The following is a 13,994-nucleotide window of genomic DNA, read 5'->3' as shown; positions in this document are numbered from 1 at the left end:
CGCCAAGCAGGGTGCACCAAACAGCAGCCTGGCAATTCCTTCATAGCCCCTTCTCTTGTTCTTTCTCATCCAAAGCAGGCAGTCCACAAATGACGGAGACCACTGCCTAGACTTTGCACTTACAAAAAAACCTCTAGCGTCTGCCTGCCCAGAGCCCTTTGCTTGAATTTAGCTTGTGATTAGCATTGCCTTTCTTCCCCTCCCTCCATCAAAGGACCTCATTCAGAGCTAATATATTCTGCAGGTGACATCTTGTCTCACATGGTTAGAGATTTGCTTTAATTCAGGCAAATCAGCCGTAGACATTGTTTTACATGAAGTTAACAGAAATTAGGCAAGATGGAAGGTCACAGCATTCTGCTCACATCGCTGGCGATGTCTCCAGAGGCTCTCGCAGCCTGGAATGGGAGCGCATCGGCTGTCAGCTTGTAGCCTTGAGCACGAAGATTATGCCAGGCCTCCTTGTATTTTGCCTAAAGTGGGAACACATGTACATCTTTTAAAAAAAAAAGAAAGAGAAATACACGAATCTGTGAACAAAGGCCGCTTCTTTCACTTGTAGAGCAGTGTTTCAGAATTGATTTCTGAGACTCACAGAAGCTTTCTATTTGGCAGAGAACATCTTATTAGCACACACCCCGTGGTGGCCCTTGAGCACATGTGCGGATGGAACACACTGGTGAAAGGGTGGTTTGCAAGTGGGCATCGAAAGCATGGGGTTTCCAAAAGCTCTTGTAAAATGCTACCGTTAGATTGCTTCACACGCACCAACAGGCTTGGCTTAAGAACATGAAGAAATGCTTACATCGCTCAGGTTGGCTGCATTGGTTTTTGCTCGGATAAACTCAGGCAGACCCACGGTCACTGTGTACTGGTGTCTTGCATCCTCTCCAGCTGCTTTGTAGAGGCGCTGTACCCCCAAACAAACAAAAACCACATGAGACAAATGCTATGTACATCTGCAGTACCAGAAGACCCCTCTGACAATCAAGAAGCATGGCAGTGAAAGTTATCTGCTGGGTCCCAGAAATACCAGCAGACATGAGGAAGACACTGCTTTCAAGAAAGGCAGTCTCCAGGGGTCACACTGAACAAAATATAAGAGGTACAGAAGGAACTGTGACTTGATGAGCTCAAGAATAGGCTGCGAAATTACAAATAAATTAGACTGTTGATGGCCTTTTATTTACCCACACAGCACAAGGTTAAGATACATAGGTCCTATGCCATAATGTTCCTTTCTTTCCAGACTTCTACACCAATGCTCCATCTCTTTGCCTTCCCTCACACATAGCCCAGAAACACTCATGTGTTTAACCATAAAGCCATTTTTTAAGCAATCAGGAGATTTTTTTTTACCTCATTGGTAATCTGGTTGCTGAACTTGGCATGCACGAGGTTGGGAGTGTCTGTCACAGCTGTGTATTTCAATGACCCGGGATGCTGACGGTATTTCCTCTGAATTCACACACAAGAAAGGAAGAAGATGGCTCTATCAACGTCAAGATCAGAGAGGAAGTGGTCCTTTACGTAGGAGTTAAAACTAAGCCACTTTCTGCACAGGCTGCCAATCGGCCCCTCCAGAATCTAACTACCTCCCCCCCCCGCCCCCGCTCTAGGATCTCAGAACTCATTGGAGTAGAATTGGAGAGGGGAGGACAAAATGTAGGACTGATTGGATGCTCAGCATCAGGGAGAGGGAGCTGGTCCTGGGCCATAGGGGAGGATGTGACCACTCAGGGTTGCAGGCTGCTCCTGAACAGAGGGCTAGGTATTTAAGTGCACACACGGATGACTGTGCCACTTCATGGAACACAAGCCTGTGCCCTGCCCGGGAGACCAGCATGCAGAATCGCCAGGGTAGTCCAGGCCTCTGTGTTGTTTTATTTTTTTCAAGCTCCAAACAAGGTTCTGCTATGCACTTTTATAAAGCCTTGCTAGAGAGACGGCACTAAACAAGCAGAGCAGGTGCAGAAACTAAGAACACACAGCAAACACAGTCTGTCCACCTGCACTCACAGGCTACCGTGAAACATCTTTTACGTCCTACGATCCCATTATGGCCCTGGTCTTTGCAGTTGCCATATACCACAGCCCTCTCCCCACCCCGCAGGGTCCAGAAGAATTAGAATTCTGAGACTTATATATTTTACTCCACTTCCCCACCTCAAAAAAATCACGAGTGTATTGAAGTGATTTCAAATACAGCTGTCAAAGAAACACTGGACTTAGACTAACGGTAATCCTTAGGAAACCTCAACAGGGGTGCTTGGAGTATCCATCCCTGTTTGACTAAATAAGACACTGATGTGCCAGGCACTAGTGGCTCACACCTGTAATCCTAACCACTCAGGAGGCTGAGATCTGAGGATCGCGGTTCAAAGCCAGCCCAGGCATGAGACTCTTATCTACAATTATCCACCAGAAAACCAGAGTGGTACTGTGGCTCAAAGTGGCAGAGCATTAACTTTGAGTTGAAGAGCATAGGGACAGAGCCCAGGCCCAGAATTCAATCCTACAAACACCACCACCACCACCAACAACAACATAAAAGAAGCTGAGGCTCAGAAAGGGTAGATCACAGGCCTGAGGGTTATGTAGCAAATGAGCTCTGGCCAGGAATTTCCATCTCTGATGTTTTCCAGAGCCTGTCTGCATCACATTGTACTACAGGGTCTCTCTTCAAAAGGGTATAAGGAAGACACATCTTATCAGAGGTGAATAATTCTTCTATGTTAACAGAGAAAACGACTGTGACTATATTGCACACCAAAAAGGTCTGTGGTATGAGATTTTAACTCAAGGCTTTGTACTTGTTAGGATGGTGTTCTACTGCTTGAGCCATGCTTCCAGCTCTTTTTGTTCTGAGATAAGATCTTGCTTTTTGCCCTGATCCAACCTGGATCATGATCTTAATATTTACGCTTCCTACGATAGGAGCACTCCACTACACATTCCTCTACAATCAACTACTGGTTGGCCCTGAACTACAGTGCTCCTGATCACTCCCTCTGGAATAGCTTGGATTACAGATATGAGTCACCTGACTCACAAAGGTGACTTAAATGGCATTCAGTCTGAATGGAGAATCTAGTAAAACTAAATTCAAGGCACACAGACGTTGCTACACCTCCGCTTGTCACTTGCTTTAGCGGAAGAAAACAGATGAATGGTAGCGTTTGCCCCACGCATCTTGTGCTCCACAGTTTCCTTACCTCACTGATGAGCTCTGAGGCTTTCTTTCTCCCTTCAATCTCTAATGTGCCAGGAATGACACAGGCAACACCCCGCATGAAGTTCAGATCTGAACGGTACAGATTCTAGAAGGAGCAATACCAAGAATCAGAAACGCCAAACTATTACAACAAGGAAGTAAAGAGAAGTCAGAGGTCAGAGAGCAGCATGTGAAAGCATCATGCTCAGAACCCAAGGCAGACTGTTTCCCAGATATACTACACTTAACTCCCATAGTAAATGTTCATTAGGAAGAAAAATGTAGGTCAAAAGAAACAATTCTGCTGCCACTTTTCTCACTGTAGCTGTCTTAGGAATGCTCTAGACAGAATTCTATTTTAATGTGGGCTATCAACCAATAAACGTCAAAGTGGATTGTGGGTAGAAAGTCAGGTGTCTTGGGGAGAAATGTGCAAATGTTTATTACGGGTCTTCTAAAACAAAAGCCAGCACAGCGGGTGCTATTAATTAATCATGGTTTAGGGAAAAAAAATCTAATACATGAATCCAAATAATCTGGCAAAGACCTGTCTGGATCTGTGTGGATAGGAGAGAGTGTGTGGACTTGACTGATTTGGGCTGACACTTTCAGCAAGGCAGCTCCTGGACGTGCTCCCTTCCAATTGTCATCCCAGAGCCAGACAGGGCAAGTGAGGGCTCTGGGCAAGGGTTAATCGGGCCCAGATGAGCATGGCAGCTCCCTCGCTCCTACAGCTGCTCTTGGGGTCCTGAGAGCTGGTGTCATTCAGCAAATGCTATACACAAACATAAAGTCCCAGCTGACAGGCACTGCCAGACCAGGAAGTTACCTGTGCAGTGTTCTACTTCCCTACACAAGCCCATCACCTGCACATGCCCTAGCAGGCTAGGTGGCATGGTAAGTACCAAGATAATGCTGCCTTTTGGAAAATGTGAGGATTGTTTTCCGAGCATAAGATTTTCTTCTGGTGCTTGTTTTTTTTTTTTTTCTTTTGGTCGTGGGCCTTGAACTCTGGGCCTGGGCACTGTCCCTGAGCTCTTCAGCTCAAAGCTTTTGCCCTACCCCTGGACCTACAGTGCCACTTCCTGTTTTCTAATGGTTAATTGGAGATAAGAGTGTCACAGACTTTAGTGCCTGGGCTGGCCTTGAACCTCGATCCTCAGATCTCAGTTTCCTGAGTAGCTAGGATTACAGGCAGAAGCCACTGTGCCCAGCTTCTTCTAATGCTTCTTGACTCAGAGGACAGCCACCAAGAGTTGGATACACAGGTCAGATGGCCTGAAGACGCTGCCAAAGGACCCCGGAGACGAATTCTTAGGCCTGATTTCCTAGGTTTTCACCCTATCTGAGCTCTCCTCTCCCCAAAATAGGTGCCCTTGAGGTATGTGGTCTGAGCAGCATCTCCACACCCCTCCGGAGAAGTGGGGACAGGAACTAAGGAAGGGCGATGTGTAACTTCACCTAATCTGAAGCCAGAGGCAAAACTACCAGCATGAACAACCACGAAACTGGAAAACATCTTAATTAACATTCGAAACTGGCACCTGCATTTCTCATGGCCTGAATTCTGACCTAGGACAGGGTGCGCACCTTTGTTACCTACACTGTAATGTCTCTGAACAGTGGAGATAAAGACTAACAGTTTAGGGTTCTTGTGAGGTTTGAGTGAGATAAAGTATAGTAGATACACGAGGCGTCCAATTCTGCACAGTCGTTCTGATATTGGACTTCGCATATATTAGAGCTATGTAGGCACTCTCAGGCTGGGTTTCAAGAGGAAATGCATGTTCCAGATTCCTAATCTCTGGAGGCTTTCAGAGCTATCAGGAGCTTGTGGGTCACTGCCCCCATGGGTCAAAGCCACAAGAAAATGAGCCTTAAGGGAAAGGTCAGGCTTCCTTACCTCACTTTGCAATTTATGAGCTTTTTTGGCACAGCTCATTCTCAGGTCTTCTGCCAAAGATGTATACTCAGGGAGGGGATGTCTGTAATCCTGGTCGCTGGCCAGGGCCTGGGCCTTCTTGGCATGTACCAGCGTTACCATGTCCAACGGCAGATGGAAGTGTGCCTTGCAATGTTCAAAGTCTTTCTTGTAATTCACCTAGAGGAGAAGATGAATCAACAATGGCTATTTCAAAGCTTCTATTTGCAGCAGGACATTATGGGAAAGCAACTGCCATGCAACAGTCCCAGGACAGACTGGGGGATGTTCCTGGCAGGGTGAATGCCTGGAAAGGAATGCTCCTTTCTTGTAAGGATTGGCCAAATCAGCAGGGCTGGACTCTTGTGCCTGACAATCACCTCTGCTTCCACCCACTCCCAGCTCTTGGAGGTCACTGGCCTAGCTAAAGAAGACATGCAAGAGGCAGATACAATTCCCAGAAACAGCACTCACGGTTCCTTTGCTTGATTCTTTTTTGGTTGGTCATGGGACTTGAAATATGGGCCTGAACACTGTCCCTGAGCCCTTCAGCTCAAGGCTACCACTCTACTCCTTGAGTCACAGCCCCACTTCCAATTTTCTAGTGGTTTATTGGAGATTAGAGTCCCATGGACTTTAGTGCCCAGGCTGACTTTGAACTGTGATCCTCAGATCTCAGCCTCTTAAGTAGCTAGGATTACAGGTGTGAGTCACTGTGCCTGGCTTTCTTTTCATGTTTCTTTAAAGTGTCATTTTTCAGTGGAAACTTTTTCTCTATCCAGTCTGTCTTTGGATTCTCCTCTCACTCTGGATGGAGAACAGAGGTGTCAAATAGGCCATGTCCACGTTAGTCTGGAAACAGAAGAAAGGCATGGGGGGCAGGGAGTCTGTTTGGAGAGCCAGCTCTGAGAGATACATATTTTCAAACTCTGCCATATATCCTGCGAGAAGAAAGGGCACCTCTTCCAGGTTTCCAGCTTCTCACAGCCCTTGAAAGAACTGATTAGAGGCCTATGACACCCACAGAAGACAGGAATGAGATGATAACCACTGCCTCTGCTTCACCTCTTCCATCCATTCTCCCCATCACTGCCTTGGAGCTGCAGCCACTCCATCTTAACCTCTCACTGCCTTCTATTAATCTTGCCCTCATTTTAAATACAAAGCTGTGACAATTCATGTCCAACCCCTCATGTAAAGGTTTGTTGCCCAGGACAGAAAGGGGGCTGGGGACAGGGGGAAGAACAACAACCATGAGCATCTCCACCAACTGCCGCCTTTTGGAATCTAGTTGAACTTGTGGCAAGAAAAAGGCTAAAATTTTTATGTAAAATTTTTATATTTAAATATTTACAAGGAACAAATGAACACACTTGACAGACTAAACAAAATACGACTGCGGGTCACCTGTAGACCACAGGCCTCCATTGGTAACCATTAGTTTAAATCAAACAATGCCCAGAACCGACACCTTCCTTCCACCAGGACAGACAACCTTCGGTGGCCGAGCACGAGCCTCATTAGGTAGGCCCCGGAATTTCTGGGCCCTCTGTTTGGCACTTACATCGCTCTGCAGAGAGGTCGCACGCACTGAATGTGCAAGGCTGAGATCATCTTCCAAGCTCCGGGAGCCAAGCATCTGTCCTTTCAATCTCTCAAATGCCTCTTTGTATTTGTACTAAAGGGAAAGAAAGCAGGAGGGAGAGAAAGAGGGTAACAGCTTGGGGACAAGGCACAGGGAATGGAAGAGGTGGGTATTGGGTGAAAAATGTTTTGTTCTTTTTGACAGTAACTGGGTGAGTTAAAAGAAAATGCACCGGGAGTTGTCAAAAAGGTCTATTCTTTCATATGCAAGACTCCCAATGACTAAAGGGCTCAGGCATGAAATGGCAGGATGCATTAGCACTTGGGCGGCCCAGGCTGGAAGAAGGTGCATGTATTGTTAACTATCTCTTCACACAGACTGGCTTTGTGAAAACTCTTGGTAGAGGGTACATTTCATCTGCCCAGGGGCCATGTTTATAGTCCAGCATCTGGCTTTGTACCCTAAGTTAGGGGTTTTTCTGTTGTTGTTGTTATTGGAGGCTATGTTCTTTCTTACTGGCCATTATCTGATTGCCCTAACACAGTCAGTTCAGAGAGGAAAGGATATTATCCACAGGCAAAAGAAGGCAGAGGTTAGAGGCAACAGAACTGAAAACTAGTTTGGATTAAACGTATGTCACAGTGTTGGATGCTCACATCACTTATGATTTCCCCAGAAGCCTTTGCTGCCTGGAATGGAATGGCATCCAACCTCAGCTTATATCCACCATCTCGAAGTTTGCTCCAGGATTCCTTATAACGAGTCTGGCAGGAAGATGTGAAAAAAAAAAATCAAGACTTTTATATGATTTGCTGGTTTCCTAGTCGCTTTCGTACCAAAATAGGAGCCTGGTTTGTTGCAGGTTTCTCTCCCTCCAACCACCTCCACCACATCCCCTTCCTACCCTTATTTCCAAACCCCAATTGGGGTTAGAGATCACCACAACTTAGAACAAATTATCTAAGAGTCTTCAGGCAAAGCCAAGAAAGAGAAAGGGTCAAAAGCAAAGTCTTTGGAGTCAGCCAAATCTTTCTGAGCAACAATCTGATTGGACAAAGGAGGCATAAAGCTGCATTTGCATAGGTTTTTATGCAAAGTAAATAAAAGCAATGTCTCTATCAGAGGACAGGAGACCATAGAAATAGATTATGGAGAGATGTCAGTCCCCCCCATACCCCAATATCTCCTTGGCACAGCCACTGGGAATATTTGTCTTTAGTGAGATGCTCACATCTTACATCCCATAATACTAAGATGGATGGCTTTCCCAGGCTCACATTTTCCAGCAAAACTCACTCTCCTGCTGGACCAGTTTTGTCACTGGCAGGGCCCCATGCAAATCAAAGTGCGAATCAAAACCCTTATTCAAAACACTCTCACATTTGTACATGGCAACATCCAAGCAGTAAATCAATCTACAGATCTTCGGAGCACATGGTACCCATGAAGATATGCTGACCTTCTGTCAGGGACACCAGTATCTAGCCAGCCTCACCTCGCTGATGTTCATGGCATTCAGCTTGGCCAGCAAAACCTCAGGGAGGTCAGCAGTCTGCGTGTAATGGTGTTTTATGTTTTCTCCTTGTTCCTTGTATAGCCTCTGTGGATGGAGAGAGTTTTGCATTAGACCCAGAGTCTTTCCCATGGAGCTACCAGCCATGCCACACTACCGAGACCAAGGGGAACTGGCTGTACTATACATGTAGACACAATCACTGCACCCTGCATCCGCCCAGATGTCCTAGCCCAGTGATATGCACATCATTCACTCTGCACTTCATTTTCCAGCTCAGACTAGGGCAGAATGAAACGTTCCTCCCCATGAACACTCTGTGCCTGTTTCTTTCTGAGACAAGCATCAGAGGGAACAAGGTCTCCATCCCATGGTGTCATGTGATTATTAGCTACACGCTGTGGGGGGGTCACTGGGCTGCAGAGGGCACACAAAGAGATGGCTCCTGCAGGTGAGGCCTCACAGTGGCCACCTCCATCCTATTTCTTCCACCTTCCCCAGGGTTCTTATCTAATCAATGTGTCAATTTAATCTAATTTGGGGCTTACTAATATCCTAGTGATTTTCAATGACCCATGGAGGTGGTATCAGTCACCAAAACAAAGTTTCTCAACCCAGATTTTCCAGCCCAAATCTTATCAGAGGTGTCCAAGTTTCTACGTATCACAGCAGTGCCCCCTAGAGTTGATGAGGGAAAAAGGACAAAACAAGCATTGTTTTCCTTCCAAGAAATTCTTGTATGACCCTCTGTATTTCTCAGAATTCAATCTGATTCTGTTGTATTCATACGAAATCATACATTCTTATAGCATATGCTTGTGATTTATCACATCGCATATTCTGATAGGCCTTTTTGGAATGTCCACAGCATAAAGCACAGCCGACAGAATTCGCCAGATGTCAGGGAAGGAATTTTGCAATCCTCATCCCAAGCGTGTAAACTTTCTCTGTGCTAACTTAAATGGCCTGAATGTATTTTATTATTTGTAGTATCATCATTATTATTGTTGTTATTATTATCTTTAAGTAGTTGTACAAAGAGGATTCACAAAGAGGATTCAATTTAACATGTTGAAGATTTTTAAAAGCTACATCTGCCTTACAAAAAGCTCCATGGACTGCCCTCAGCAGAGCCAGCCAAATAGGGCTAATAATTCATGTCCTCAAATGAATTTTTATATGTGAGGACTAGTCCATTCAGTCTCTATAAAATTCAGTGCTGAAAGGTTCAAGGGTTAATTCTTGGTTTCTCATATTCAACAGAATATAAGAAATGGATAGCAACTCACACTAATGTCTAGATCAGACTCAAATCATTTTCAAAGCCTCCTGTCCTTGGATCCCACTATGACCCTTCCCCCACCAGACCCCAAAGCGTGGCATCAGTATTTCAATTAGCAAGAGTCTTCCCAAAGTTCCAGTTCTGAAAACAACACTTTCAAACAAAGGGAGAAGGGGAAAAAGGCCTGGTTACAGACAAATCCATGAGACATGCAAATGGGAAGGAAGAAGAGCATCATGGGGGCAGTGGGGTATGAAGCCCCACTTGGCATCCTAAGTGTAGGAACGCCCCATTTGCATCCTAATGAGGCAGCATCCCTGCTAAGGGGAGCCTCATAAAGGACGAGGAGCCCCTTCATCCTCAGGACGACAGAAGGAGCAAGCCCAAGAACCCCTCCGCTTCAATCGCACTGTTGAAAGAAGAGCCACTCTTAGAGTCATAATGTATATACATTATCACTCACGTCCACTGCTTGGGTATAACTAATTCTGGCCTGGACCATCTCCGGAGTGTCTTTAATACTGGTAAACTTCAAAGCATCTGGATGCTGACGGTACTTCTTCTGTTGAGCAGGGAAAGATCAAAGCTGTGAATTTTGTGCTGCTCTTTCATGCCATTTGAAAGAGAAAATCATAGGTTGCTTGAGATTAGAGTGAATTTGTGAACATAATAATTATTCTGCTTCCTCCATCTTTATATCCTAGGTGCCTTCAGGTTAATATTTGTTTCAATTTAAGAATAACCTCATGTCAATTAACATTAAAGTATTTCTACCTGGCACAAAGACAACATCTCAAAATTAGGTAAAATACTGTAGGATATACACTTAGGAGAGGATTCTTTTTTATAGGCATGAAATGCTGTACTCCAGTTGTTTACATATCTTAGTTTGGCTCTTGTAAGCAAGGAGGCACATTCATAGTTATGTGTGTCCATTGAAGTTCTCTATTTTCATTCCACAAAAGGACTTGATAGATTTTTATCACAGTCAAAACCATTGTATTTAACATTCAGAGAGTGTACACTGGCCAACCACTCTAGAGCCTGGTTCAGTTAGCATATGTACTAATTCTTTAAGACAGCAAGGAAAATGGGGCAGCTATTGCAAGGAGTCATTTTAGATGTTGTAAGACAATAAAGCAAATTAAAAAACTATGAAATCTTAAATATTGGCAAAGATCTTAATATTCTATTTTTAAGATTTCTAAAAATAATGCTTAAATTAATTCCTTTTGTGTGGGGCTTGAACTCAGGACCTGGATATTACCCCTTAGCTTTGACACTCAAGACTGCCATTCTACCACCTGAGTCACACCTCCATTCCACTTCCAGCTTTTTGGTGTTTAACAGGAGACAGGGGTCTCACCAAATTTCCTGCTACAGCTGGCTTTGAATCTCAGTCCTCAGATCTCAGCCTCCCAAGTAGCTAGGATTTACAGGAATGAACCACTAGCACCTAGCTAACCAATTCCCTTTTTAAATCAAAAGACTTTTCCAGGGAACCAAAATGATGGTTGTCTTAATGGATCTGTGGATAATTATTTAACAACATCTACTCATTTACCTAGTTGGATTTTTGTACACTATATTAGATTAGATGTATCCTTGATGCAGTCAAACTGAAATACAGCCATAGTCATTGATTTACTATTGTCTATAGTCAATTTCCAGCTAATTATAACAGAGACAATATAGGCTTCAAGACTGAAAATACCCACTGCCTTGTCCTTTACATAAAAGATGAAATAGTTTTTGTTTTACACCGTGTGTGTGTGTGTGTGTGTGTGTGTGTGTGTGTGTGTGTGTGTCTGCATGCTTTTATGGGTCTTTCACCAATACCTAGCATTTACTCCAAAGGTTAGAAAGTCAGCCCACTTTGACACTATGTCAGTCTACAATGAAATAGTTGGACAAGATCTAAAAGATCTCTTCCTTTACTCACTAACATTTGAGGACTGGCCTACGACAAGAAGATTAAGAAAGATAAGCAAATTTCTTGAGTACAATTGTATAATAAATTTACAAATTAAAACCTGGCTGTCAGACTTCAGCATACTGAGGGGATAATTTTGAAGACTAGATGATATCTAGAGCATTGTTATTATTCATTATTATTCCTCATTTCCTTCTATCAGTGGGCCCTAGAGTTTGAATCCTCAAACGTAAATGCTAATTCCCATAAGTTTTTCATATTTACCCTCTGAAGATGACTTTTACTTAATTAAACGAAACAAGTTAGGCAGTAATGTCCTCACAGAGATCCCAGGGTCCTGTAAAGCTAGAGTGTTAACCAAATTGTCTCAAGATTAGACCAATCAGAATGCAGACACTTTGTGATCAACTCTGCAATGTATTAGGTGACTAGCAAGCTGTCCAGTGGGAAACAACAGTACAGAGAAGTAATGTTTGAAAAAAAAAAAGAAAAAAAATTCCAACAACACAGATGTCACATTTTTTTTGATGATTATTCAGTGTGACCATCTCCTCAACACAAGGTCCCAGGAGGCTCATTGCCAAAGCTAAAGTCTTCAGGAGGAATGGCCATTAAGGAATCCTCCCTGTCCAGGAAAGTCCAGAAAGATCAGGCTACTGTGAAGACAAATGCTCACTTGTTTTCTGAGCCAAGTCTCTCCCCAAACAGACACGACGAGGAGTGGATTTGAGTGGTTTGATCTTGCTGACCTCTGTCTTGCTGACCTCTGTGTGAGTATGGGCTAGTGAGAGTTTTCTGGGGGTGCTCAACCCAGCTGCAAGTCTGCCCTCTAGAGGACATTTGTCAATGCTTATGACCTTTTTGCTTTTCACAAGGAATGCTGCTAAACATCCTGGGAGATAGGACAGACCCTCAATAAAAAGCACACAAAATGTCAATAGTATGAGGACTAGAAAAACTCTCTGTGAGGGTTTGAAAATTGATTTTCAATGAAACTGATCTAAATTGTGAGGAAATGGTTAGTTGTATACACAATCTGTTCTCAGGTATAGCTAGGGTCCAGGGTGGTTCTCAGTTCACAGGAGCGGGATTTAAATACAGCAAAAGTGATAGCTGGATGGTAGTAGCTCATGCCTACAATCCTAGCTAGCCAGGAGACTGAAATCTAAGGACTGAAGTTTGAAGCCAGCCAAGCCAGAATAGTCCATGAGACTCACCTCCAATTAACCAGCAAAAAGGCAGCAGTGGAGGTGTGGCTCAAATGGTAGAGTGCCAGCCCTGAGTGAAAAAGCTAAGTGAGAGTGATAGGACTAGAGTTCAGTCTATCAGTGAATCAATCAATAAGAAATGAGACAATTTTTGCACAATAAAGAATGCACCGCGTAACCACGTTAGTGATCATTTAAAAAATATTTACACTTTTGCAGAAAGAGAAGAAGAAAATGTGCATAAAGGTATAGAAGGGCTTTCTGGCTACAATAAATGTATCTTTTCATCATCTCCCCAGTGCCGCTTCATTAAAAAGGTAAGTTAGTAGGTAGCAATTGAGCTCCATTTGATTGTCATTATTATTCATAATATCATTTGTCACCCACTTTGTTTTTGCCAGGGTTCTATGGGCTCCTACTGGCGTGTGTTTGGTATGTGGTTTCTCTCTAATTACAGCCCGAGTCTGAGTTTTCAGGCCTTTCATGTGGCTTCTCCTTTTGAGTGGAAATTATTTTAATTCTGTACAGCAAACGCCATACACCTAATGCAGCCAGGCCTGTTCCACACTGTCAGGAAATCTCACCTCGCTAATGAGCTCTCCTGCCTTCTTCGCCTGCTCCACATTTAATGACCCAGTGGCGACCCAGCCCAGGCCTTTCATCCACTTCAAGTCTGCCTTGTATTGGTTCTGACAAAGGAGAAGGAAAGAAAAAAAAATAAATAAAAAGACAGGCCATTGTTGCTGCAGACATTTAGAGGGCTATTAACAGCTCCAGATGTCTCCCAGAGCCAGCTGAGTCAAATTAGATGCTACTTTGTCTTATCCATTTTTGCACAGTCACAGGTAGGGCCCTAAAATGTAAATGAATTTCCCTTTTAATTACAGAGACCTGTCTGTGGATGGTGGCTTTGCTTTTGGCTCCACCCAACACTGCTGGGGACAAAGGGGGAGGGGCTAAGTCAACCTTGGCCCTCATTAGGGCCTGTCTCCATTGTCTGTACTACCAGTCTTCTTATTTAAAATGACAAGAGGGAGAGAAGAAAATGAAAATTCCTAACAGAATGTGGAGCTACTGGAAAGAATTTCACAAGAAATCCAAGACTTCCCACAGTGCCTATTCCTTCCTCCCACTGAGATGTGGGAAGTGAAGAGAGGATATTTCTCATTTCTTTACTCCACTGAATGAGTAGTTTTAATGGGAAGTTATTTAAATTGGTATTTCTCAAAAATTAGCACATCATCTGTCTATCCTGAAGCAGCTCCACCAGGAAGGGATATCTGCACACGTGTGCACACACACCCATGCACAGGCACACATGCCATATAGTCTGTCAGA

General features: G+C 44.0%; 1 protein-coding gene across 6 annotated transcripts in view; it reads right to left on the bottom strand.

Moving 5' to 3' along the window:
- Nrap (nebulin related anchoring protein) overlaps positions 1–13,994 on the bottom strand; it is a 68,817-nt gene that overhangs the window by 14,492 nt on the left and 40,331 nt on the right. For all 6 annotated transcript variants that reach the window (XM_090345818.1, XM_090345819.1, XM_090345820.1 and 3 more), the window contains 10 exons: positions 13,241–13,345; positions 9,979–10,077; positions 8,216–8,320; positions 7,377–7,484; positions 6,700–6,813; positions 5,118–5,315; positions 3,216–3,320; positions 1,360–1,458; positions 806–910; positions 366–473 (listed from right to left, as the gene is read on the bottom strand). In XM_090345818.1, the coding sequence (XP_090201944.1) occupies positions 366–473; positions 806–910; positions 1,360–1,458; positions 3,216–3,320; positions 5,118–5,315; positions 6,700–6,813; positions 7,377–7,484; positions 8,216–8,320; positions 9,979–10,077; positions 13,241–13,345 (1,146 nt within the window). The remainder of the gene's footprint in view (positions 1–365; positions 474–805; positions 911–1,359; positions 1,459–3,215; positions 3,321–5,117; positions 5,316–6,699; positions 6,814–7,376; positions 7,485–8,215; positions 8,321–9,978; positions 10,078–13,240; positions 13,346–13,994) is intronic.

Source organism: Megascapheus bottae, chromosome 15, assembly GCF_031878675.1.
Source record: "Megascapheus bottae isolate mThoBot1 chromosome 15, mThoBot2.hap1, whole genome shotgun sequence".
Lineage (NCBI taxonomy): Eukaryota > Metazoa > Chordata > Mammalia > Rodentia > Geomyidae > Megascapheus > Megascapheus bottae.
Note: the sequence above shows the minus strand (reverse complement) of the source record. Positions and strands in the feature narration are given on the sequence as shown.